General features: G+C 33.1%; 2 protein-coding genes and 1 non-coding gene across 9 annotated transcripts; 1 reads left to right on the top strand and 2 right to left on the bottom strand.

Moving 5' to 3' along the window:
• Positions 1 to 1,353: 1,353 nt before the first annotated feature.
• On the bottom strand, positions 1,354 to 1,431 carry LOC129284698 (small nucleolar RNA R160). Its single transcript, XR_008586940.1, has one exon. It is a non-coding gene; the product is annotated as a small nucleolar RNA R160 (small nucleolar RNA).
• A 10,179-nt stretch (positions 1,432 to 11,610) lies between these two features.
• On the top strand, positions 11,611 to 20,720 carry LOC129321894 (putative pentatricopeptide repeat-containing protein At1g68930). Of its 7 annotated transcripts, XM_054967853.1 has the most exons (5): positions 11,611 to 12,022; positions 12,948 to 13,094; positions 13,912 to 16,785; positions 18,464 to 18,612; positions 19,841 to 20,720. In XM_054967853.1, the coding sequence occupies exon 3, from the start codon at positions 14,178 to 14,180 to the stop codon at positions 16,404 to 16,406; it is 2,229 nt and encodes a 742-aa protein (XP_054823828.1). In that variant the 5' UTR covers positions 11,611 to 12,022; positions 12,948 to 13,094; positions 13,912 to 14,177; the 3' UTR covers positions 16,407 to 16,785; positions 18,464 to 18,612; positions 19,841 to 20,720. The 7 variants fall into 7 exon arrangements, with proteins under 7 accessions (XP_054823828.1, XP_054823833.1, XP_054823832.1 ...); XM_054967858.1 differs by lacking the exon at positions 12,948 to 13,094 and having other exon boundaries at positions 14,217 to 16,785; XM_054967857.1 differs by lacking the exon at positions 12,948 to 13,094 and having other exon boundaries at positions 20,260 to 20,720.
• LOC129322558 (uncharacterized) lies at positions 18,541 to 20,859 on the bottom strand. The gene is made up of 4 exons (XM_054968858.1): positions 20,707 to 20,859; positions 19,854 to 20,464; positions 18,913 to 19,021; positions 18,541 to 18,839 (listed from the first exon to the last, which is right to left on the bottom strand). Exons 1-4 carry the CDS (start codon positions 20,857 to 20,859, stop codon positions 18,603 to 18,605), a joined length of 1,110 nt encoding a protein of 369 aa, XP_054824833.1. The 3' UTR covers positions 18,541 to 18,602.
• Between the last annotated feature and the right edge of the window lie 1,707 nt (positions 20,860 to 22,566).

The following is a 22,566-nucleotide window of genomic DNA, read 5'->3' as shown; positions in this document are numbered from 1 at the left end:
ACTTTAAGCTACTAAATACTCCTACCTGCCACTTGGTGGATATTTTTATACATTTACCTTTTACAAGTTACAAGTACGTAGATTTATATTATGTTTTAGGTTAAATTATACTTTTAATCTTCTAACTTTATATAAAATTTTAATTTAATCATTCAATTTTATAAAATATATTTTCATCATCTAACCCCAATATTATTAGTTTCAAATTATTATTTTTATACAATTATTGTTATTTTTAAAAAAATTAAAATTAATGTCAACATTTGATAACATTTGATCAATATTTAAAAGTTCAATGTAAATTTTTTTTTAATGAAACTAATTGTGTTAGGATTCAATAATTGAAAAAGATATTTTATAAAATTAAGAAATTAAAATAAAATTTTATATAAATTTAAAAAATTAAATGTATACTTTAACTCATTTTTTATTGGTAAAATACGGCATATAAATGATAAGTGACTACTGACTACATAAAAAACTTCTCTCGAGCAAATAATTAAAATTTAGTAACAATAACAACAAATAGAGATTAAAATCTAATAACAAATTACAAATATCTTTCAACCATTTTTTCTATGAAACTCTTTTCTTTGAATCTTGTCGGCAATCAGCATCACAATTTCCCGAGAGTTCTTGGAGAACTTGTGGGAAAATGAGGTGTCTCAAAGAAGTTGTAAAAAAATTATTCTACTGAACCTAAAAATATAGATCAAATGAAAAAAAAAAAAATCTATTTATACTTTTCTTTTCCACCCCATCTCATCCATTGTCACTTTAGAGGCTTTTCCTTTTGATAGAAACTAGCATAAACCAACCAGCACTACGTTAGTTTAACTATAAAAATCTCAAATTTGAGACTTGAGTATGCAATTGCAACTCTTGTGATCCAACCCAATTTCATATGGATCAGGGGAGTACGCAAGGGGAAAAAAAAAAAACTAGGATAGATTCAGTGCATTACACAAAGTTTAAGATTCTACACATGGCTCATGACAAGTACAACAAATAATACTCTAATCAAGGTTGATAAATTTTAAGATCCTAATCCAGAGTAGTTAACTACATCTTGAAAGACAAAACATAGAACTGAGCTATAATTCTGCCTGTCCAGCCATGATTCTGCTTCACAAGTCATTTCAGACAGACACATGAACCATTAAGGAACCATGGCCGATAGATATTTTTGTTGCACCATGCTCGTATAATCTAACAGATTAAAGCATATCAGATTATGAAATTTGGTGCTTGATTTCAGATTATGAAGGGAACCTGATTTCCCAGCAATTCACTCCTCATATATATCTCATAAGCTGTGTGGAACTACAATTATCATTAGTTAGAACAAGTAGCAGCAATCAGAGGACTTTGAAAGCTAATGGATCATTGATTCCACATCACGTTTGGACATAAAATCCTCATCATTTTGCTTAGCTTTCTGCTGAAAAAACCCTAGGATCTAAAAACTCAGGTAAACCCCAGAAAAAACCAATCTTACAGAGTACTTAACAGCAAACAAACAAGAAAGCAAGAACGACAGGACAAACTTTGGAACGGGACTCAGAAAACTTCCAAGCCAGTGCTCATTCAACTAATAAGTTTATCACACTATACAATCTCCATAAAGAAGAACCAGATTTCAAACACGCAACACAGATATTTAAACCTAGGACAAGGAAGAAATCCAGCATATCGAACCACCAAGTTAGATTGTAAATCAAAGTATTTAGAAAACTAAGATCAGAGAGTAAGAAGAAAAAATTTCGATTCTAAAACAGTAACAGCAAAACTTGATTCAAAGCCTTCAGCAAGAAAATGATGGCACATAATATGTGCCAGGAAAGACAAAATTTTGGGGTTTCTTCTCCATCTTTTGAGGTTGAAGATGCGAAGGGTTCATCGCCAAAATTTATAGAAAAGCTACACTTTTAGCTCGAAGCCGCCACGGTTCTTATCAGGGGACTAAAATCAGAGGATCCATTTAACACTTTGATAGTTTATTTGGGCCTAAAATCATTCCGTTGTGAGCCCATCAAAGAAGATAACAATTTCATTAGATATTATCTACGGGATGTACGCAAAATTATAAAAAAAAAAAAGGATCAACAGGATTGAATCTAACAGGGGATTAGTTCTTCATAGTGTATTGCAGTAAGGTTTATATTTTCATTCAAAGAGGCATTTAGTGTCTGTCTTGAAATGATTGCTTCCATTTTAATAGCAAAATGCCTGTATACAATAAAAAATAATTCATTAAAAATTAAAAATTACATTAAAATATAATCTTTGGGCCCACTTTCTACGATGTAGTGTGAACCAAGAACAAAGGTGGCCAGCAAGAGTAGAATCTTTTGTTTTTGTGGTCTGTGAATGCTATTAATCTTTTGTTTTTGTTTTCGTTTTTTTTTTCATAGGGCGATAAGCATTGGCTAAGTTCTATTGTCTTATTCATGAAGATTAGAATCTCGGATATTTGCTTGACAGGAAAAAAATACCAAAGAAACACTAGACTACTGCCAAACTAGCATGAGAAAATTTTCATGGTTTCATTTATATTGAATATACATTGATGGTTGTGTGTGTTTACTATGATGCTTCATATTTATAGGTTCTTTTTTTTTTTTGGAGCAAAAAGAGGATATTCATAGGTTCTTATGGTTAAAAAAAAAAAAGAGTAGATTGTATTAAGTTGAAAATAGTCTTGAAGAAATGGATGGTTTAGAATAGATTGCTTTATCCACAACAATGTTTATGGTTACATTAAGAAGAAAAATCAGCCACTAAATTAAATAATAACAAAATGGATGGTGGAGATTTGCACCGGGAGTGGGACCGTGTATACTTCAAGGTCATTAAGACCATGGCCTTATGCCTAAAAAATGCTTACTTATACCCAATATAATTAGTCATTATTTTTCATTAAGTATTGATGTTAATGAAATGTTTTAATTAAGAATTTATTTCTTGCTTATAACATTATTTTTATATCAAGCATTAATTGTAGGGAAAATCTCATCTAGGGACCTTAAGGAAAAAAATTACACTTAAGATCCAATACGTTTTGAAATTATTTTACAAGCCCAATGATCCTTTTTGCAAATAATTTTTAAATATTTAAATTTTAAGTTCTAAATTTATTAAATTAGTTGAGATGAACATGTCAATTTTAAATAAAAATTTCATTTTCAATAAATAATTATTTATTAATATATGAATCCAAAGTTGTAAATTCGTGAACATATAGTTGTAAAAATATGAACTTATATTTGTTGCCTTTTCTCACTAAAGGCAATTGTGTATTTCTTCTCTAAAATATATTTGAAAAAATAATCATTGAGTCTGTAGAATAATTTCATAATATATCCTGACTGTAATTTTTCATCCTTGGAGGGACTCTAGATGAGATTCTCCCTTAATTGTAATTATATCTTCCCATTAAAAATTTTTCCGCTGCACCTATCACTCATATTCCCAATATCAATTGATCATTCTCTAGTTAGAAGGATAGCATGCATATATTATATCAAAACATTAAAATACTCTTTTTCAAATACATATATTACTTAGAGATTATTATTGATGATACCACTAACAGTTATTACTATTCAAATAAATTTTTAAAGTTAAAATTGATTATCTATTGAAAATGAAATGTTAAAATTATTTAATTACAAAATTAAATATATGATTTTACAACTCAAAGAGTGAAAAAAGTTATATGAAAATAGATAAATGACACTACACTAAGCCTCTTAAATAATTTCATCTCAAGTACTAAAAATTCTTCACACGGCCCTAACTAAGAGACATTCCAAACCTCTAATTTTACTTATGTACTTGAACTCTAGTGGAGTAATTATTAAAGATGGTAATTTGAGTGAAACTTGACATCCAATAAGTGAGTCAGAATAAGTGAAAAAATTCGAGAGCTAGACTAGAGAAAATTAGGGTTTGTTTGAAATTATTTTTTTTTTTTGTTTTATTACTTTGAGAACTAGTGTTTTATAAGATATGTTTTGAGAAAAAAAATAACAAAAATAGGTGTTTTTTGCATTCTTCTTTGTTTTTTAAAACAAGAATTTCAAAATAGTTAAAAGATGTTTCCATTTTTCTATCCTCTAAAATAATATTTGGTTTTTTTTAGAACAATTTCTAAAAATATGTTACCTAAATTACTATTTTTGTTTTAGAGAACAGAAAATAATTTTTAGAATAAGTTGTCAAATAAGCCTTTATTTTGTTGTTTTCACATGACTGAGCTTCATAGGCTAGTTCAAATAAATCCAAAAAATTTGAGCTAAGCATGTTGAAGTTCAGACTAACCCAAATATTAATACATACTTTTGTTTTTATTATTTTGAATAATGAAATATTTAATTCTCTAATTTTATCTTAATTATTAATTTGGCTGTGTAGACAAGTAGTTCATTATTGGGCATTAGCGCAAAAGCCAGAAATCCCAAGCCCAATTAATTTAATATAAAGTTTTATATGTGTGGATTATGTATGTATAAATATGTGTGGGTTCAATTATAGTTAGTATTTAGATCAAGATTTTAAATAAGCCTAAAAAATTGGGGGAATTGTATTGTTTTATAAATCAGACTTTTCAAGTTAGTCCAAAAAATTTACATCCAACTCTTTGGGCATACTTTTCTTATCTTATTTATAAGTTACTTCTAATATATTTTATCAAAATTAAAAGAAACTTCAAAACTCATAAATGTTGTCTTAAATTTTAATAATTTTCTAATTTATCCCTATGAAATATATATTTAATGTCATATTTTGTTACAGAAACCTACAGAATATCTCATGTGAGTTATTTCATGGAGAACACACTAATTGAAAATACTCATAGAAAAAGTTGGAATCACGCTTAAGATCTTTCAAGTGAGGAACTTGCAACACCATGATTACCTAAAAAGACCACATGGTATTTCATCCAAAATACCAAAGAAATAACTTCTTTATTCAATATACTCTCCTAATGCCATCTACATATGAGTGGTATTTAAAAAAAAATAAAAGACATTTTTTTAATCCAATAAAAAGCTTTTAACTCAACTAAAACTCTCTAAAAATCCTAATGTGAAAATTGATAACTTAAACTCAAGAGCCAAAAGAAATTAAACTAATGAAAGTTGGCATGAGTGATAAAAGTTTTTGTCACCTAAGCAAGTAGTTTAAGGTTCAAACTCTAATTCTTGTGCATGTAACAATTTAATTGAAAGTGGGCTACCTAGTGCTTTGTATTGTCGTTTGAAACATACTTCTTATACTTACAAAAGGAAAGAAAAATAAGCTTAAGCCGAAAATAGATTATTAAAGCTTAAAATACTAATTAAATAAAATATGCTAGTCACGTTTCTCCACTCAAGGGGGGAAACTTGCTTAAAGAAAGGATTAATTGGGTGCTTATTAATATTGTTTTTAATTCTTCCTTTTGGAAGCCCAAAGTTCTTCATTTAGGCAAGTTTGGATCTAACCATTGACTCTTGTATGTTAAGTTTTAGAATGGATCCAAGCCATGACAAAGGAAAATTATGTTCAAATGCCAAGTGGCTTGGAATCTTGAACTTAATTTCATCAATTTAGTTAGAGATTCTTGGGGTGGTGGAAATTAGTCTTAAAGTGTTGATAAATTTACCAAGGATGCTACTAAGTGGAACTCGAACAGGGATGGAAATTTGCCTCAAAAGGTAAAAAAAAAAAAGCTACTAAGTAGTTTAGAAGGGATTGATAAATTGAGGGCTACTCGTGACTCCTCTTATCTGCAACAAGTGAAAAAAGAACTCTACACTGAATATAATAAGGTCTATGCTCAAGAGGAATTATTGTAGTTTTAAAAGTTCAGGCGCAATTGGCTTTAATGGGGGAATTGGAATAGTAATTTTTTTTCATAATTCCATTATTGTTAGAAGAAGGAAAAAAAATATTGATGCTCTGGAGGGGTATAACAACCAGTGAGTTGTTGAGAAGGATGAACTCAAAGCCCTAGCAAAAACTAATTTTCAAAGATAGAAGTCTTGTTACCTTAAGGAGTTTTCCCTACCTCACCAATGCGGAATTGAGTGCTATTTGTCATGAGGTGTGTGATTCTAAAATTGAAGTTGTTGTGTTTGAAATTGGTGCTTTTAAGGCCCTACGGTTAGAAGGTATTTGATCTTTTTTCTTCTAAGACCATTGGGGTATAATTGGTCAATTAATATGTGAGATGCTTAAAAGTATATTTCTTGATCCAAGGAGGATGACTGAGCTTAATAGCACTTTCTTAGCCTTAATTCCAAAAGATGAGGACCTCTTTATTAGCAAAGAGTTTAAACCTAGATGGTTGTGCAATGTTAGCTATAGATTTGTCTCAATGGTCATTGATGATAGGTTAAAGCCTACAATGGATAAAGCTAATGGTCCCCATTAGAGTAGTGATGACTCTCTATGTTGTGTTATTATTGACATATTTTTATTTATATTTTGAGAGTCATCAATGGAAAAGAGAAATATTTTCTTGCTTTTATAAAGAAAAATTAACTAAGTGCCTCATGTGAATTTATTGTAATATTTTTAAGAAAATTATTTAAAATGATAAATATTAAAGCAAGCAAATATTCTATTAAAACAACAACAACAACAACAACAAGCCTTTATCCCACTAGGTGGGGTCGGCTACATGGATTGTAAGACGCCATTGTACTCTATCATTTATCAAGCTTTTAGGAATATTATTAATTAAGAGATTGCGTTCAATAACTTCCAAGAGTGTTCTCTTAGGCCTTCCTCTACCTCTCTTAATCGGACTCAAAATTATATGTTCCACTCTTCTCACTGGTGCCTCCCTTGGTCTTCTTTGTACATGCCCAAATCATCTCAACTGATTTTCTACTATTTTTTCTTCAATAGGTGCCACCCTCACTTTTTCGCGTACGTGCTCATTTTGAATTTTATCTTTACGTATATGTCCGCACATCCATCGTAACATTCTCATCTCTGCTACTCTAACTTTATGCTCTTGCTGTCCCGTTAGAGCCCAGCATTCATTTAAGCAAATATTCTACTCATATTTATTAATTGTGGATAGGTGGAGCATAACAACATTAAAGCAAGAAAGAGAAAGGAGACAAGAAAAAGGTAGTTATGATCCCAAGACACAAAAGTAAAAGTTCGTGTGTACTGTCAGAATTATCTTTAGAATTGTTCATTAGTGCCATGGCACCACAAAAGAAGTGCCATGGCACCAGACAAAAATGCAGAAAACACACAGTTTCATTTTTTGTGTGAAATTACCCTACATAACTTGTTTTTTTCGACTAGAGAACAAACCTTTCAGCTGCTGCAACTTGAAGAAACTCTAGGAGAGCATAGGAGAAGTTTTGAAGCTTGGAATCAAGAAAAAGTACGGCAAATCTTTATTCTTTCTCATTTTATCAATGTTTTCTCTTCTTCTTTTTTTCTATGTTGATGGATTCAAACCTTTTCTTTGCTGTTATAGTTTTCATATCAACTACATGTAGCTAAATGTTCTTGTTTTAGAGGACTATGAACTTATTTGTATAAATAACTTTTGATTTATTGTTTAGTTGTTAAGAAATGAAGTTTTGATTACTTGTTCTTGAGCTATCTTGTTTTGTTTAGTATTTGGCTACCACTAGGTGAGATTTAGGCATTTGGGTTGAACCTTGAAAGAGAAAACTCAAATTGGACATTGAGAACTAATATCCTAAGATTAGGTTAGCTAATTTGCCATTAGAACAAGAATGCATCGAATGAATTTAGGTAATTCTCATGGGTTAGATCTCTAATGCAATTAATTAATTAAAGTAATATTTTACTTTAATTGAATTAATTATGGTCCTTAGTAATCGAAAGATACTTTAAATTAATTTAGATTCCTAAATTATCAAAACTGAGTTTCAAGACAATTAATGCGGTAAGGAGAGAGTTAGGAAGCAAATAGGGAATTAGGATTTTAGAACGCTCTTCTCTTAGTTGACTTTAATTTGTTTGTGGATTGAAAGTTATTTTAATTGATCACTTTTAATATATTCATTTTAATTTTTCTAAAATTAATCTTAAGTTTTGTTAGCTTAACCTAAATGAATTTAAAAATTTAATGCCTAGTTACCATTTTAAATAATTCCCTGAGGGATTGATCTTAATTTACCACTAACTTTAATTGTAACCCGTACACTTGTGGTGTCTTTTAATTTTTGTGGGTATCAAGTAGTTTCATTATTGGTTGTCAAAGTAGCAATGACATTATTGTGGAGTAGGAAGTGATTCAATTGATGAAGAGCTTAAAAGGAAAAATGTAATTTATGGCAATGAAAGTAGACTTAAAGAAGACTTATGATAGGGTTGATTGGAATTTTAATTCTCACTCACTTTGTAAACTTCGGATTAATATAGAGTTGTGAAAGTTTACTCTAAAATGTATTTCTACTGCAAGTTTCAGAGTTTGTGGAATGGAGATTAGTCTGATAAATTTTACCCATTCAGAGGTCTTAGACAAGTGATCCCATGTCCCCATATCTCTTTACTTTATGCATGGAGAAGCTTAATCATATTATTACAGATGAAGTGGAGGGGAAGAAATGAAAATCGATAAGAATTGCTAAGGAGGGGCCATATATTACTCACATGTTCTTTATTGATGACCTTGTCCTCTTTTCCGAGGCATCTTCTAAGCAGGTAGAAGTCATTAATGGCTGCATTCATAAATTTTGCCACTACTCAGGTTAGAAGATGGATAAAAATAAGATTCATATGTGCTGCTCTAACAATGTTCATTTTAATATAGTACCAAAGTTAAGCAAAAGGCTACAAGTTAAGTTGATAGGGGATCTTGCAAAGTATTTAGAGATTCTGTTTATTCAATAAAGGGCTTCTTATAAATTTCTTTGCTCCTATTCTTGACAAAGCTAAGAATCATATGTTAGGTTAGAAGAAGAAATTCCTTAATGTTACGAGTAGAGCAATTTTAATTAAATTTGTCTTTTGTACAATGCTCAATTATTATATGCAAATGACGTTGCTTCCCAAGAAGTTTGATTTTTGAAATTGATAAAGAATGCTGGAATTTTTTTTAGGGGGATGCTAATAATAGCAGGAGGATTCATTTGCTTGCTTGGAAGAATATCATCTAAGATAAGAAGAGAGGGGGTTTAGGTATCAAAGATCTCAACATTTAAAACAAAGCTTTTTATCTTTAAATTGTGTTGGAATCTTTTCAACAATGATAAATCCCTTTGGGTTTAAGTTGGTTAAGGCAAAATATAAGTGTGTTAAGGCTGTTCCAAAATTAAAAAAAAAAAGACTAATACTTCACTAACTTGGAAGAGTATTGTGAACAGTTGGGAAAGTTTTGCTAAAAGAGTGGGGAAAGGAGTTAGTGATGATTGTAATACAAAGTTCTAGACCAATTTATGGGCTCTAATTGATGTTCCCCTAACACAATTGGCTATGAATGATAGTTATGATGTGAATGCTAAAGTGGATGAATTTGTCGCTGAAAATGTGGGATGGAATGTGATTAAATCAAGGGATAAGTTGCTTAGTACTATCATTAACAGCATTACTCATACTCACATCCTAAGAGTAGAGAGAGGAGATAATTATTTTATTTGGAAGCTATTTTCATATGGTAATTTTAATGTCTCTTATGCCTATACATTTCTTGTTGTAGGGGAAGATCAAGATCAAGATCCATTTGGGGCTTCTTGCCCAAGTTAGACTACATACAACTACCTTGAGAGCAAAAAGAAGAATTAGGTAGTCTAACCAGTGCTCGCTAGGATGTAATTAGAGGAAAGATGCCATGCACCTCCTTAAAAGGTTGTCTAAGAGCGGAGGAATAATGGAAGAGTCTTGTCAAGGTAGAGGTGTAGAGCATCTTTAAGAGACTGCATGTTGTAGAATGGGTCCATTGGAATTTAAAGCATTCTAATGGTAATGATAAGACAAAATATATACCTTGGGATGTCTTATTTGGTCATATATGCTAGGCTATGTGGAGTTCTAGTTGTAGGGAAAAATTTTTCAATAGATAAGGAAGTGGAGGAAAAGTGAAGCTGGATATTATATAGAGGGTGCAAAATGATTTGAACTTATTGAATCCTTTATCTTATCTAATAGGTTCCATGGAACTAGAAGTGGAAATAGTCAATGGCATAAACTAAAAGATGACACTATGAGGCTTGACGCTAACGGTTTGTACAGGAAATACACTTTTAGGTGTGGTGGTGTGGTAAGGAACAACGAAGATGATTGTGTTTTTCGTTTCAACTCAAATGTGGGAAACTTTTCACTTACTATCACAAAGATTATTGCAATTATGCTAGGTCTAAATTTATTCTTACAAAGGGGGCTCTAACATATTAATATTTTTATCGACTATACAAAGGCTTTGAATCTTCTTACTTGCTCAGATATTGCATTACATCCATTTAGAGAAATAATTGAGTATGCTAGAGTTATTCTATTTAGGAATCATTGTATATCTTTGTCCTTTTGGTTTAGGTGGCAAACATGTTGCCCATATGTTGGTTGCTAACGGGTCTTTTATTTCTTTTGATCAACCTTTACCTTACTGCTAGAAGTTGATGGATGATGATAATGGGCAATTCTCTCCTATGTTTGGCTTTGATCTTGAATGATTAATGATACAACATTAAATTAAAAAAATGAAAATTTAATAAAATAAAATACTCAACATAGTTAAACTAAATGGACTCTAATTATGGACTTGTTGCTTAATCCAACATGTCATGGGATCTCTTCCATGCTTATGTTATGCCAACTTTATGGATCTTCATGCCTAGCCACGAGCTCCATTAGTATAAAAGCATGCATTTAAGCCTGAATATGAATCACCAAAGTCTCATTTGTATCCTTAACATGTATAATAACATCATGGGTCTTTATTTTTTGATTGCTCACAAGTATCTTTTTATCAAAGACAATTTTATTTGAGGTATTGTCGAGTATTAAATGTAAGTATATCTTTCAGTAAAAATTTGAACTTACATCATAGGCCTTTATTATTACAAATTATAGTTCAAATATTATCTTAGCCTCTTGAATCTCCCATAATTAGTTAGATTTCTTGTCATTGGACCTTCGATTATGTAAAGAGGATCTTGTTGCCATGTAAAATGTCATCATCATAGATGCCATTTTGGATGTCATGTTGGATGCCATGCCATATGTGCTCACATTATACTTTTTTTTTTTTGGCTTTTTGCTCACATTATACTTTATCTAATAACAAATATTGAATGAAAGATAAAAGGAAAAACTACAATAAAAAACATTGAAAAATTCTTCTTCTATACCTCATAAATAATAAAGAGTGGATATGTTAGTTCGAATAACTCACAGTTATTATTATTTTTTTCACATGCTAAATGGTAAAAAAAAAATTTGGAAAAGTGAAGGAATTTTTTTTAAACAATCACATTCAATTAAAATTTAAAAAAGTATTTATAAATAAGGATTAATAAAAAAATATTAATAATAATTCATTTTACATTGATACTTATATATAAATAATTTATTTTGGAGGTGGTTTTTTTTATTTTTTTATTTTTTGACCTGCACAGTCACCTGAATTTCTTGGTTGAATCGTGTTCTCGTCGTTCTTGTTCAGCAGAGCTGCTCTCGTCGCTCTCATTCCTCAGTATCTCGCGGCCTCCGGGACTCCGCTAGTCTGCCGCTCGTTACTCCCTCCCTCACCCTCACTTAATTGCTGGCACCGCTGCCTCTCCCTCACACACACTCCGCTTCTTCCGGTTCTGCCTCTCAGCGCTCTAGCTCTCATCTTTTTGGTTCAATCGCCGACTCTCTGCTGCTACTTTCCCTCTCGGCCCATCCTATTTTGACTTTTCGTTCGCTCCGTCCTCATTCCTCAAAACCTTAGCTTTCACTCTTCATTTATCTCGCTGTTCTCCCTCCCTTCGATCATCAACGGCATTTCTCCCTCTCAGTGCCGCCTCTTTGCTCATTGCCTTTACACTCATCTCAACAGGTAGGTCACATCACTCTATTTGATTTTTTTACTGTTTCTGTCGTCATCGCCTGTCTTGTTGTCGCTCTGTCTCGTTCTCAGTCACTCTTGTCAAATGCTGATATTGATTAGTTATAGAGTTTGTTGTGTATCATAACTAATTTTGTCGTGATATTTATTAATTTTATATATGGGTAGGTATTGTTGGATTTTGCATTGTTGTGATATTTATGTTATTTTTACTTAATGACCTATTTGCTGGGGATAATGTATAGCTCAGAATATCATCGCTGCCCTGAGGAAAATAACTCTGTTCGATTACGTCATAGAGTTAAGTTTCTCTTTTCTTCTTTGTTGTCATTGTTTGCTTGTTGGATGAGAGTTCCACCATGTGATTGCCATTGGTGTTGCTGCTTGCTGGTTCATCGGTATTGGTAGGTATTGCTGGGTATTTTTCACGGATTTATTGTAATCATTCTATTTCACCTTCATGATTAGTTATTCTTGCCTCATCAAGTTTATCACAGTAAGATATTCCTTCCTGCAAATAAAACTCGGTATCAAAGAAATTGTTATAGTTATAATTGAAAGTCAATTATAAAGGACAGAAAGATAAAAAGAACAACGTATAACATTGTTAAAGAGTATCTGTGTGTGTGTGTGCGCGTTTTTTTTTTTTTTTAATATGCTAAGCCAAATAGACCTCATTGAATTCCTTAATGAGTTCTGCAGTGGCATTTAGGAATTCTCTTGCCAGTGCATCGAAGAAGACAACAGATATGGATCCAGTAAGGTCCTTGACATCATAATAGACCTTCAACCTGCATGGAAGATATGTTTGCATAAATGAGATATAAAAAGTTTGAATCCAGTAGAGAGAGCAAGAGTTTATTTTGTTGGCTTACTTTGGTTGGATCTTCTCCACATTTTTGTTGCATTTTTACAGGGAATTTCTGTTCATTGTGGCTTTGATGAGCACTGTATACAGCTGTTATATACGCATCTGTATCTAGTCCCAAAATTTTCCAAGGTGATGGATATGACATAGTTGTTTGCTAGGATGGAATGAAAGAGAACAATGAAGCCAAAGAGTGTGAGTAACATAGGGTTAAACAAAAGCTCATTGAACTTGATGCAGAACTGGGAGACACTAACATTTTGGATTTCATAGCAGCTTCCTTCAGTTAAAGACTTCAAATTTCTCCTAAATTCTTTTGAGGAAATGCTGGACCAGATTTTGTTACTCTGTGAAATAGAAGTAGATTTATATATGATAGATGTGTATGTATATGTAAAGCTTAGTGTGGAGTACTAGATGTGGGTGAAGTGTTCATAGCAAAAAGAATAGGTGTGGAGAGTATCTACCTCTTTGTTGGTTAATACCATGCTGATGCCATATGATTCATGAGGAGTTGTTAATTTCATCATATCCCATTTACATAGATCCTTTCCTCGCAGCTTGCACATTTCCTTTCTAGAATATTTTTTTTGTCAGATCATATTTATTTTTGCACGCCTCATTATTTGTTATGCTGTGATCTGGAACACAAACATTAAAAAAATTTAGGTGGAGGATTGTGGGTAATAGGCATAAGCTGTATCTGATGAATAGAGAGAGAGAAAATCTTGTCCGTGTCAAGGAGTGTATGATGCAATATAGTGCTGGACTGGTGGTTTATCATTTAAATTTTATTGCAAGTGGGGTTCTGGATGTGTATGGGATTATCGATCCAAGGCACATGTGAGGAAAAATAATAATGATCACTTAGCAGGAGGGAATTTTGAGTACTCTAATTTAATTTAAATTTATAAGGGATTTGTTTTTTGAGCGGGATAAAGTTTCTTAGTTTTATCATTATTTCGTTTAGTAGCTTATATTTCATTTTTTGGCTTGTTGGGTTTTGTTACAGATGTTTTCGTTGATGGCTGATAATGATAGATAGGTTGACTGAGGGTAATTTGAATTGAAATGTTGGGCGTATGACAAGTGTCCCTATCTAAGTGGCTAGTCTATTGCAAGTGGGCAATTCCAGAAGGTTCTGGATATCTTGTGGATGATTGGTCTAAGCTGCATGTTAATGTGAGGAAAAAAAGATGACGTGGGGAGAGGAAATTTTGAACACTATCATTTAATTTAAATTCAGGAGTGATATGTTTTTTGAGTGGGACAAAAAGTATGGCATTGACTTCTAACTACTATTGTGCATTGCTGAAGCATTGTTGTGAAGCTCGGAATCTCACCCAGGTGAAGAAGCTCCATTGCCATATCATCAAAACATTGAAAACCCCAGAAACGTTTTTGTTAAACAATCTCATAAGTACCTATGGCAAACTTGGCAATATCATTTATGCAAAGCAAGTGTTTGATCAAATGCATGAGCCAAATCTCTTCTCATGGAATTCCATCCTTTCTACTTATTCAAAATCGGGTAAAATTGCTGAGATGCAAGCTGTTTTCAATAGAATGCCAAGCCAAGATGTTGTGTCATGGAATTCACTTATTTCTGGGTATGCTGGAATTTCCATTGTTGACTCAGTGAAGGCTTATAATTTAATGTTAAAGGAAGGGTCCAACAATTTAACTCGGATTACGTTCTCTACGATGCTTATACTTGCTTCAAGTCATAGGTGTGTTAATTTGGGACGGCAGATTCATGGGCACATTGTGAAGTTTGGTTTCCAGTCCTATGTTTTTGTTGGAAGTCCTTTGGTGGATATGTACTCAAAATCCGGCTTCATTTTTTGTGCAAGGCAGGCTTTTGAGGAGATTCCTGAGAAGAATATGGTTATGTTCAATACTATGTTAACTGGGCTGCTACGATGTGGTATGATTAGTGATTCGAGGCAATTATTTTATAATATGCAGGAAAAAGATTCTATTTCTTGGACCACAATGATCACAGGCTTTGCGCAAAATGGTTTAAATAAAGAGGCAATTGATTTATTCAGAGAGATGAGATTAGAAAATTTTGAGATGGACCAATACACATTTGGAAGTGTGTTAACTGCTTGTGGAGGTCTTCTTGCCTTGCAAGAGGGCAAGCAAGTTCATGCTTATATAATTAGGACTGACTATAAGGATAATATATTTGTAGGTAGTGCTCTTGTTGACATGTATTGCAAGAGTAAGAGCATAAGATCAGCAGAAACAGTTTTCAAGAGGATGACCTTTAAGAATGTTGTATCCTGGACTGCAATATTGGTAGGTTATGGACAAAATGGTTACAGTGAGGAAGCTGTTAAAATCTTCTGTGATATGCAAAAAGATGGAGTCAAGCCAGACGATTTCACTCTTGGCAGTGTAATTAGTTCCTGTGCCAACCTTGCCAGCATAGAAGAGGGTGCCCAGTTTCATGGTAGAGCTCTGATTACAGGCCTACTTTCCTTTATTACTGTTTCCAATGCTCTCGTTACATTATATGGCAAGTGTGGAAGCATTGAAGACTCCCATAGGCTTTTTAGTGAAATGAGGGTCAGTGATGAAGTCTCATGGACTGCCCTGGTTTCTGGATATGCCAAGTTTGGCAAAGCCGATGAAACAATCAGGTTATTTGAAAGCATGTTAGCCCATGGCTTGAAACCCGATGGAGTTACTTTTATTGGGGTTCTTTCTGCTTGCAGTAGAGCAGGATTAGTAGAGAAAGGAAAACAAATATTCCAATCAATGATTGAAGAACACAGGATTGTACCAATTCATGATCATTATAGCTGCATGATTGACCTCTACAGTCGAGCTGGGAAGTTAGAGGAAGCACGGAATTTTATAAACAAGATGCCTTTCTATCCTGATGCAATTGCTTGGGCAACTTTATTGAGCTCATGCAGATTCTATGGAAACATGGAAATTGGCAAATGGGCAGCTGAATCGCTTCTGGAGTTGGAGCCACATAATACGGCAAGCTACATCTTGCTTTCAAGCATCTATGCTGCAAAAGGAGAATGGGAGGAAGTTGCCAAACTGAGAAAAGGAATGAGGGACAAGGGACTAAGAAAAGAACAAGGATGTAGCTGGATCAAATATAAGAAGAGAGTGCACATTTTCTCTGCTGATGATCGGTCAAGTCCATTTTCAGGTCAGATATATGCTGAGCTCGAGAAACTAAACTACAAATTGTTGAAAGAGGGATATGTTCCTGATATGAATTCTGTTCTCCATGATGTTGAGGATTCAGAAAAAATTAAGATGCTTAATCACCATAGTGAAAAGCTTGCTATAGCCTTTGGGTTGATATTTATTCCTCCAGATCTCCCCATACGCATAGTTAAAAATCTGAGGGTTTGTGGGGATTGCCACAATGCCACTAAGTATATATCTAAGGTCACCCAGCGGGAAATTCTTGTAAGAGATGCTGCTCGGTTCCACTTATTTAAAGATGGAACCTGCTCATGCGGAGATTTCTGGTGACTGGCTTGATTCTCACATCCATTTACCCTACATTTAGAGGACTTTATTTTGAAAAGTGATGAAAAATGCAGGAGTCATTGTGAATTGGTTTATGAGATCACCTTTCGATAGATGAATGGAATTGCCTTTTATGCATCTTTTAAACTGCCAAACTACAGCTAAGGTCCCTACTATAGATCTAGAGTTTTTGGCCATCTTGATTTGAGAAGGAGGAGACTCAACAAATACAAAATGTATGACTTGTCAGCAGTCATTAGAAGCATTTTTTGTAGCAGCTGCTCAATTGCCAATAATTTAACCAGAAAAGCCAAATGACGCAAAGTTGAGAAGAGTCACTTGGTTAATTCATATTTAATTTCCTCATCTTATTTATGTTGTGGTAAGTCATTCTACTTTTGCCTTCATCCCCCCCAATTTTCTCTCATGTTTGTGAGCTCGGCATGCAAGTGCACGTGTGGTCAAACTGAAACCTGATAATTGTCCTGTTTCTTGATCAAACTACAAGAAAACTTGAAATAATACACCTTTAACCGCAACCGAAGCTAAAAATAGTAGGAAAAAAGATCAATGGGACAGTAAATACATTGTTTTCTGATGGTGTAGAGTCCACACCTATTTCTGCAATCATAATTTAGTTGTCACCATACTTGGCATGATCAATAATACAAAATACTGAGGTGCTTGTCTTGGTTCATGGTTGATAACGTAGGGGGTAATAATATTTGTTTAGGTGTGCCAACAATAAGGTGGAAAAAGATGTTTAGTAATATGAGGCAGGCAAAATTTCTCTGATGGGCTGGTTAGCTTATCAAGTATCCTTTACAGTTTGGTCTGACATCAATATCTCCAATCACCAAACTGTAGAAAGTTCAAAATTTTAATTTCTCCTCCTTCTCTGTATGATTAGTAGTCTGTTAACTTGTAGGTTGTAATTTTTGTTTTAAAAAAGAAATGTGACTTCTTTCTTTAATTTTAACCCAGAACAATTTGTTTGTGATGTTTTTTTAATCCTGTCTCCTGAAAGCTTTCCTCAGTTTGAGGCAGATGTCATTATTACTGAAATTTTATCACGCCAGAACATTATGATTGTGCCTTATTTCCCAATATACTGATTCTTTTCTGTGTCATTCATGTGCATTTGCCCGTTTTCCAAACATTGGGATTGAGCTGAAAGTTATGAACTTCACAACGAAGTATTTTAGAAACTTTTGGTCTAAGTATTGTGTATAGCTTCTGACAACCATGAGTGAAAAAGTAACGTGAATGTCTCTTTTTGGGTCCATCTCAACTCTCAAAGGCATCTTTTATTGAAAATCTTTTAGATAATAAATTGTTAAATAAAATTCAGCTGATTCTTAGAGCAGATTATAGTTATCCTTGCAAAATCTGTGTTAATATTTCCATCACAGAAGTGAATGCTTACTTTCCAGCACCTAGCTAGTTGAGATATTAGGGTCCTTGGCTGGGAACAGGATGGCCAATGCCTATCGGGCCATGGTCAAAGAACAAAAAGTATACAGGAGAGAAAGGAGGGGGGACAGTGAGATATGAGGAAGAGTTTAATCTGGACTCGGTAGAGATTCTAAACTCTCGAATGCTTGGGAATTCTTTTATTTTTCCTGTTTTTCCATTGTTCTTTGTTTTTTGCTACTCTACTCTGGCTATTCTACTGTACGTTCTTTTTCTCTCGTTTGGATGGAATAGTTTCACTGATTACCGAGAAATGCAGACTTTATTTTGAGTGGAAATGGGAGAATATGGTTAAAGAGAATCAAAGAATTCAACCAACGAATTACATGAAAACAGAAACAAAACTAATGACAAGAGAATACAGAGGTCTTTTGAAAAAAATAATTTATATCCAAGTATCAAATTATATTTGTTCAATATAGACTACATAAGCTACTATTCTTTTTTATATCAAAATAAAGTTGAATATACTTCTATTGGAGGTGAAGTGCAAGGAGTGAAAGTTCGAGCAACTTGTCATAAACTTTGTAACTGTAATCCTCTCAAGGTTACATGGATTCCTTTTGACGTTGTTGTTTCTGCATCAGGTTCAGAAGATTTAGTAAAAGAGAATCTTAGAAGAGGAGCAACAATGACATGGTGCAAAGAAACCAATGACTGTTACCTGCAATTGAGTACAAATCTCGATGACTTCAGCTATGGGTGCCCAATCACCAAAGTTCCTCTCTATAAACTGGTAAGCAATGCCTGTTTTCCACCCTTTATCTCCCCTTCTCCTTTGAAGTTATTGTCAACTCCTATGGCCTTTGCACGCTTGTAATTGGCCAGTGCTCGGGGATTCAGTAAAAATCCTGATATGAACTTATCCTTTAATAGTTTTCCCCCACCAAGAGCTTTAAAGAAATCCCTACCTCGATCGAAAAGTACTGTGCCACCCCAATATCGGGGCCAGAAATCCTTTACCTGTTCCACAACAATAATAAGTCAATCAAAGAAGATTTGATTCTAATAACAAATGTTTGAAGTCTATTAATACCTCTGACTCTATGTGCTCATGAAGAACTGCAAATAGTTTAACGCCGAGTGCATCAAATATGGGTTTTCTCGAAAAGAGCTGGTGTGCCTCGGCTCTACACATGATGCACCTGTTTTCAAGTTGAAGGAGCATAATTAGCAACAGAATTCACTTTCTTGTCAGTATAAAGAAACCTATGAAGTGTTCAAAACCTATTCCATCTGATTGGACCAAACAATATAATCTAATCCAACCAAAACTGATCTCTTAATTGGAATAGTTTGGACGGAAGTTTTGTAGAATCAGTTGGTTTGATTTTATTGTTAATTCTCCACTTGGGAAAATTGATGGCAACTGAACCGATCAACCTACCTTCTTTTTATCATCATCATTATTATACATATCATAGATTTTAAATTGTGATAATATGCCTTTCAAAAAGAATTATCTGAATCCTAATATGTAAAAAACATATCAAATCATAAAATTCAATGACAACTAAAAATTGCTTATAATACAGAATATGGCATGGATATCTTTTATAAATGTAACTTGATCGATTAGAAAATTACTTCAACATAAGTCATTGATAAGGTCATTAGTCATAAAGTTGTTAGTTAATTTGAAATATGCTCATGTGACATTCTTCTTTGTTTTAAGAGGTATAGACAAGACAACAGTTAATCACAACAAAACATGATAGAGGAACTCATTATGTTCATGCATTTCTGAATCATAAAATTGAGCGATTTTACCGTATTATCTTCCATCTCATGAATTCAAGGCTGCTTTTGATGTAGTAATCAATTCATATCACTGATTTTGTAATTTGTTGCTAATTGTAAAATTCTGAAGGGTGAAAGATATGATTTTGACAACTATGATAAATACTATTATTGAATTTTATATATTAAGAGTGGATCATTCGTATTTAAGTCTACTGCTTTAGTTGTCAAATATACCCTGGTCGTCGGAGACAGAGGATGACAGCTGGTTGATCTCGCCACAGTTCTAAAGCCTTCATTGGAGGTGTATTTGTTTTCACCAATGGTTCCATTCCAATCTTATACTCTGGAGCTAGTTTCTGCACTGATATATTTTCGATAGCAGCATATGGAGCTACTTGGTCAATGACAGGAGGAGCTTGTACACAGCCACATGCTCTAGGCTCAGCTGGCCCTGCAGCTACAATCCCTTTAAAGATGTATCCATCTTTAATCTTTAAATCAGCCATTGATTGCTCAAGTGATTTATCAGAAGTTGTATTACTCCTTAAATAAGATCTTTTCATACCATTAGAGCTGTAAGATGCATGACTCTTGGGGATACTATCATCTCTATAAAATATGCTGGATCTTTTCCTGGTAGGAATTGCACGTAGTTTGAAAGAATCATCACATCTAGTTCTGTCCACAAAACGGGCAATATGGCCTCGTTTCATGTCAAACTGGGCTGAAAGATCCATGCTGCTGAAGTTAAGGAGTTCAGGGAGATATTTTCCAGATGCCTCCATCTTCTCTGCGTATTTCATCAATCCACGTTCATGCAGGTATGACCTCAATCCAAGTGCATCCTGTGGTGGGGTGGGAAAGAAGACACTTAGAACGCACAAGTTGAAGTGACTGCCATATATGATACTTAATTAGTTGAAAAGATCATTCAAATGTTGTTATAATTACTCTTGATTTGTTGTGGATGAAAGCTGATAAATAAGATATCCCCATTTTGAACAAAGTAACACTTAAATGATAAAATCATTGTTGACATATAGGTTTCTGTGGAGGATGATGATGAAAATTGATATGGGAAACTGACCTTTTGCTGTTGTGTCATGTGTATTGCATTCATATCCTCTGCGTTCATCATCTTCATTGTTGGCACATCATCCCAACCTTCTTCCAGTAACTTTGGAAGCAACCCCTTCAAAATTCCATTCCCTATGAAATCCTCCACTGAGAAAGAGGCCATTCTTTTCTTGCACTGATTGGTTGATGTGTGATATCCTTCTCATGAATGTGTCTAAAGGGAAAAGATTCATTGATGTTAAGCTGATGCTATCATGTATATATAGGTCTTTCTCAAATCCAATAGCATTATAGCGGTGCATTTGGCCTGGCTTTTGTGTGTTGATGTGCTGTCTACTGTTATAGAAAAAGATAATAAATTCCATGTAAAAAAAAAAAAAAAAGGCTAACCAATTCACTTGGCTTAATATTTCAGTGTTTGTTCCCTACCATGGTTTTCAGTATACTTGTGGCATATGGGAAATGTTTTATTTTATTCTAAAAGACATGTAAAAATGTTGTGTTGAGTTACAAAAAAAGATTATGTTGACCAATGAAATGAAAGAATCTAGTAGCTAGAAGGGGGAAAAAACATAGGCTGAGAGATACGAACAATGCGTCGTTACAAAACATTTGGCAGTTTGAATTAGTGGACTTCCGGCAATGAAAGTATTATGGGGAAGGTAATTGATTTTTTTTTTTTAAAAAAATCTTTTGGTGGAATTAGTTAATAATTATATTCATCAAGTTGAGCAGCCTAACTGTCACAAACCTCAGTTGTTTTCTTTTGCCGGCCAAAATCTGCTCTTAACTCCCTAGAAATTGCCAATTGTCTATTCCCTTGGATCTTTTACATTGGGCATCTTTTAGAAAAAAAAATATATGATTCGGTATATTAGTAAGGCGGCAGGTAGAGTATTATGGTATTTTCAGAATTGTCTCTTCCAATTTTCTTGAAGTACATTTAATTATGAGGTAGGATTTATTTATTTATTTTTTGAATTCATGAATTCAAAGAGGGTAAATACGAAGTTTTTATTAACATATAAAGTTAATGATGTAATTATTTCTATTTAGTCTCATTGAGATTGTTAGATATGACTTGTATATAAAGACTGAAAGTAGCATACTTGGTTGACTTGGCAATTTAATTGGATTCCATATATTCTTATATTTTTGTACTCGAAAAAATAATGCTAGAGAACATGATTGTGCATGAGATTTATATTTTGATGTTACCCCCATTCATTATTGAGAAAATAGCAATCAAGGACCTTTATACAAAATTTATATCAATCAAGGATTAGTTGTTGTCAAAATTTCAATAGATATTTATTGATTCGAGTTGATCTTTTATCAATAAGTATTTATTAAGATTTTAACAATAACTAGTTTTAAATTAACAACAGTTTATTCAGACTTGTTTTTCATTCAAATTTTGATAACTTATTCTTGATTGATATAAATTTTATATAAAAGTCTTTGATTGTTATTTTTTTTTCATTAAATTTTTCCCTTTAGGAATAGTAGTATACCTTCATTTTTGTGAGAACAAGGAATTTGGACCGGGTGTGGCGATGCTGTTTGTTCTTAATTTTGACAGGGCTTGTGGTTTTCGTGCATTTTTATAAGAAAAACTATGAATGTTTACCCCAATTATTTTTTTTATTTGAGAAAAATTATATATTTAATTACTTATAATTTTTTTGAGGAAAAAAAATTCTTGAAGTACTTGTTACGTTGCAGTTTTTTAGATGAGAACCTGACATCGTTGAGAAAAAGTTAAGGTTGGGGTAAGAACTGAGATTGAAGAGCGAAAATTAAAATATTTGTTAAGAGATACAGGGAGAAGAACAACTACTATATGCCAATAATGGCTTACATGAATAAA

Source organism: Prosopis cineraria, unplaced genomic scaffold, assembly GCF_029017545.1.
Source record: "Prosopis cineraria cultivar Desert tree isolate PC_DT_omini unplaced genomic scaffold, ASM2901754v1 PC10, whole genome shotgun sequence".
Classification (NCBI taxonomy): Eukaryota; Viridiplantae; Streptophyta; class Magnoliopsida; order Fabales; family Fabaceae; genus Prosopis; species Prosopis cineraria.
Note: the sequence above shows the minus strand (reverse complement) of the source record. Positions and strands in the feature narration are given on the sequence as shown.

Coding starts and splice junctions, on each gene's coding strand:
- LOC129321894 (XM_054967857.1), top strand. CDS start 14,178: ATGGCATTGACTTCTAACTACTATTGTGCATTGCTGAAGCATTGTTGT.
- LOC129322558 (XM_054968858.1), bottom strand. CDS start 20,859: ATGGCCTCTTTCTCAGTGGAGGATTTCATAGGGAATGGAATTTTGAAG. Junction 20,465..20,706: donor ACATGACACAACAGCAAAAG/GTCAGTTTCCCA, acceptor ACCCCACCACAG/GATGCACTTGGATTGAGGTC. Junction 18,840..18,912: donor ATGAGCACATAGAGTCAGAG/GTATTAATAGAC, acceptor GTTGTGGAACAG/GTAAAGGATTTCTGGCCCCG.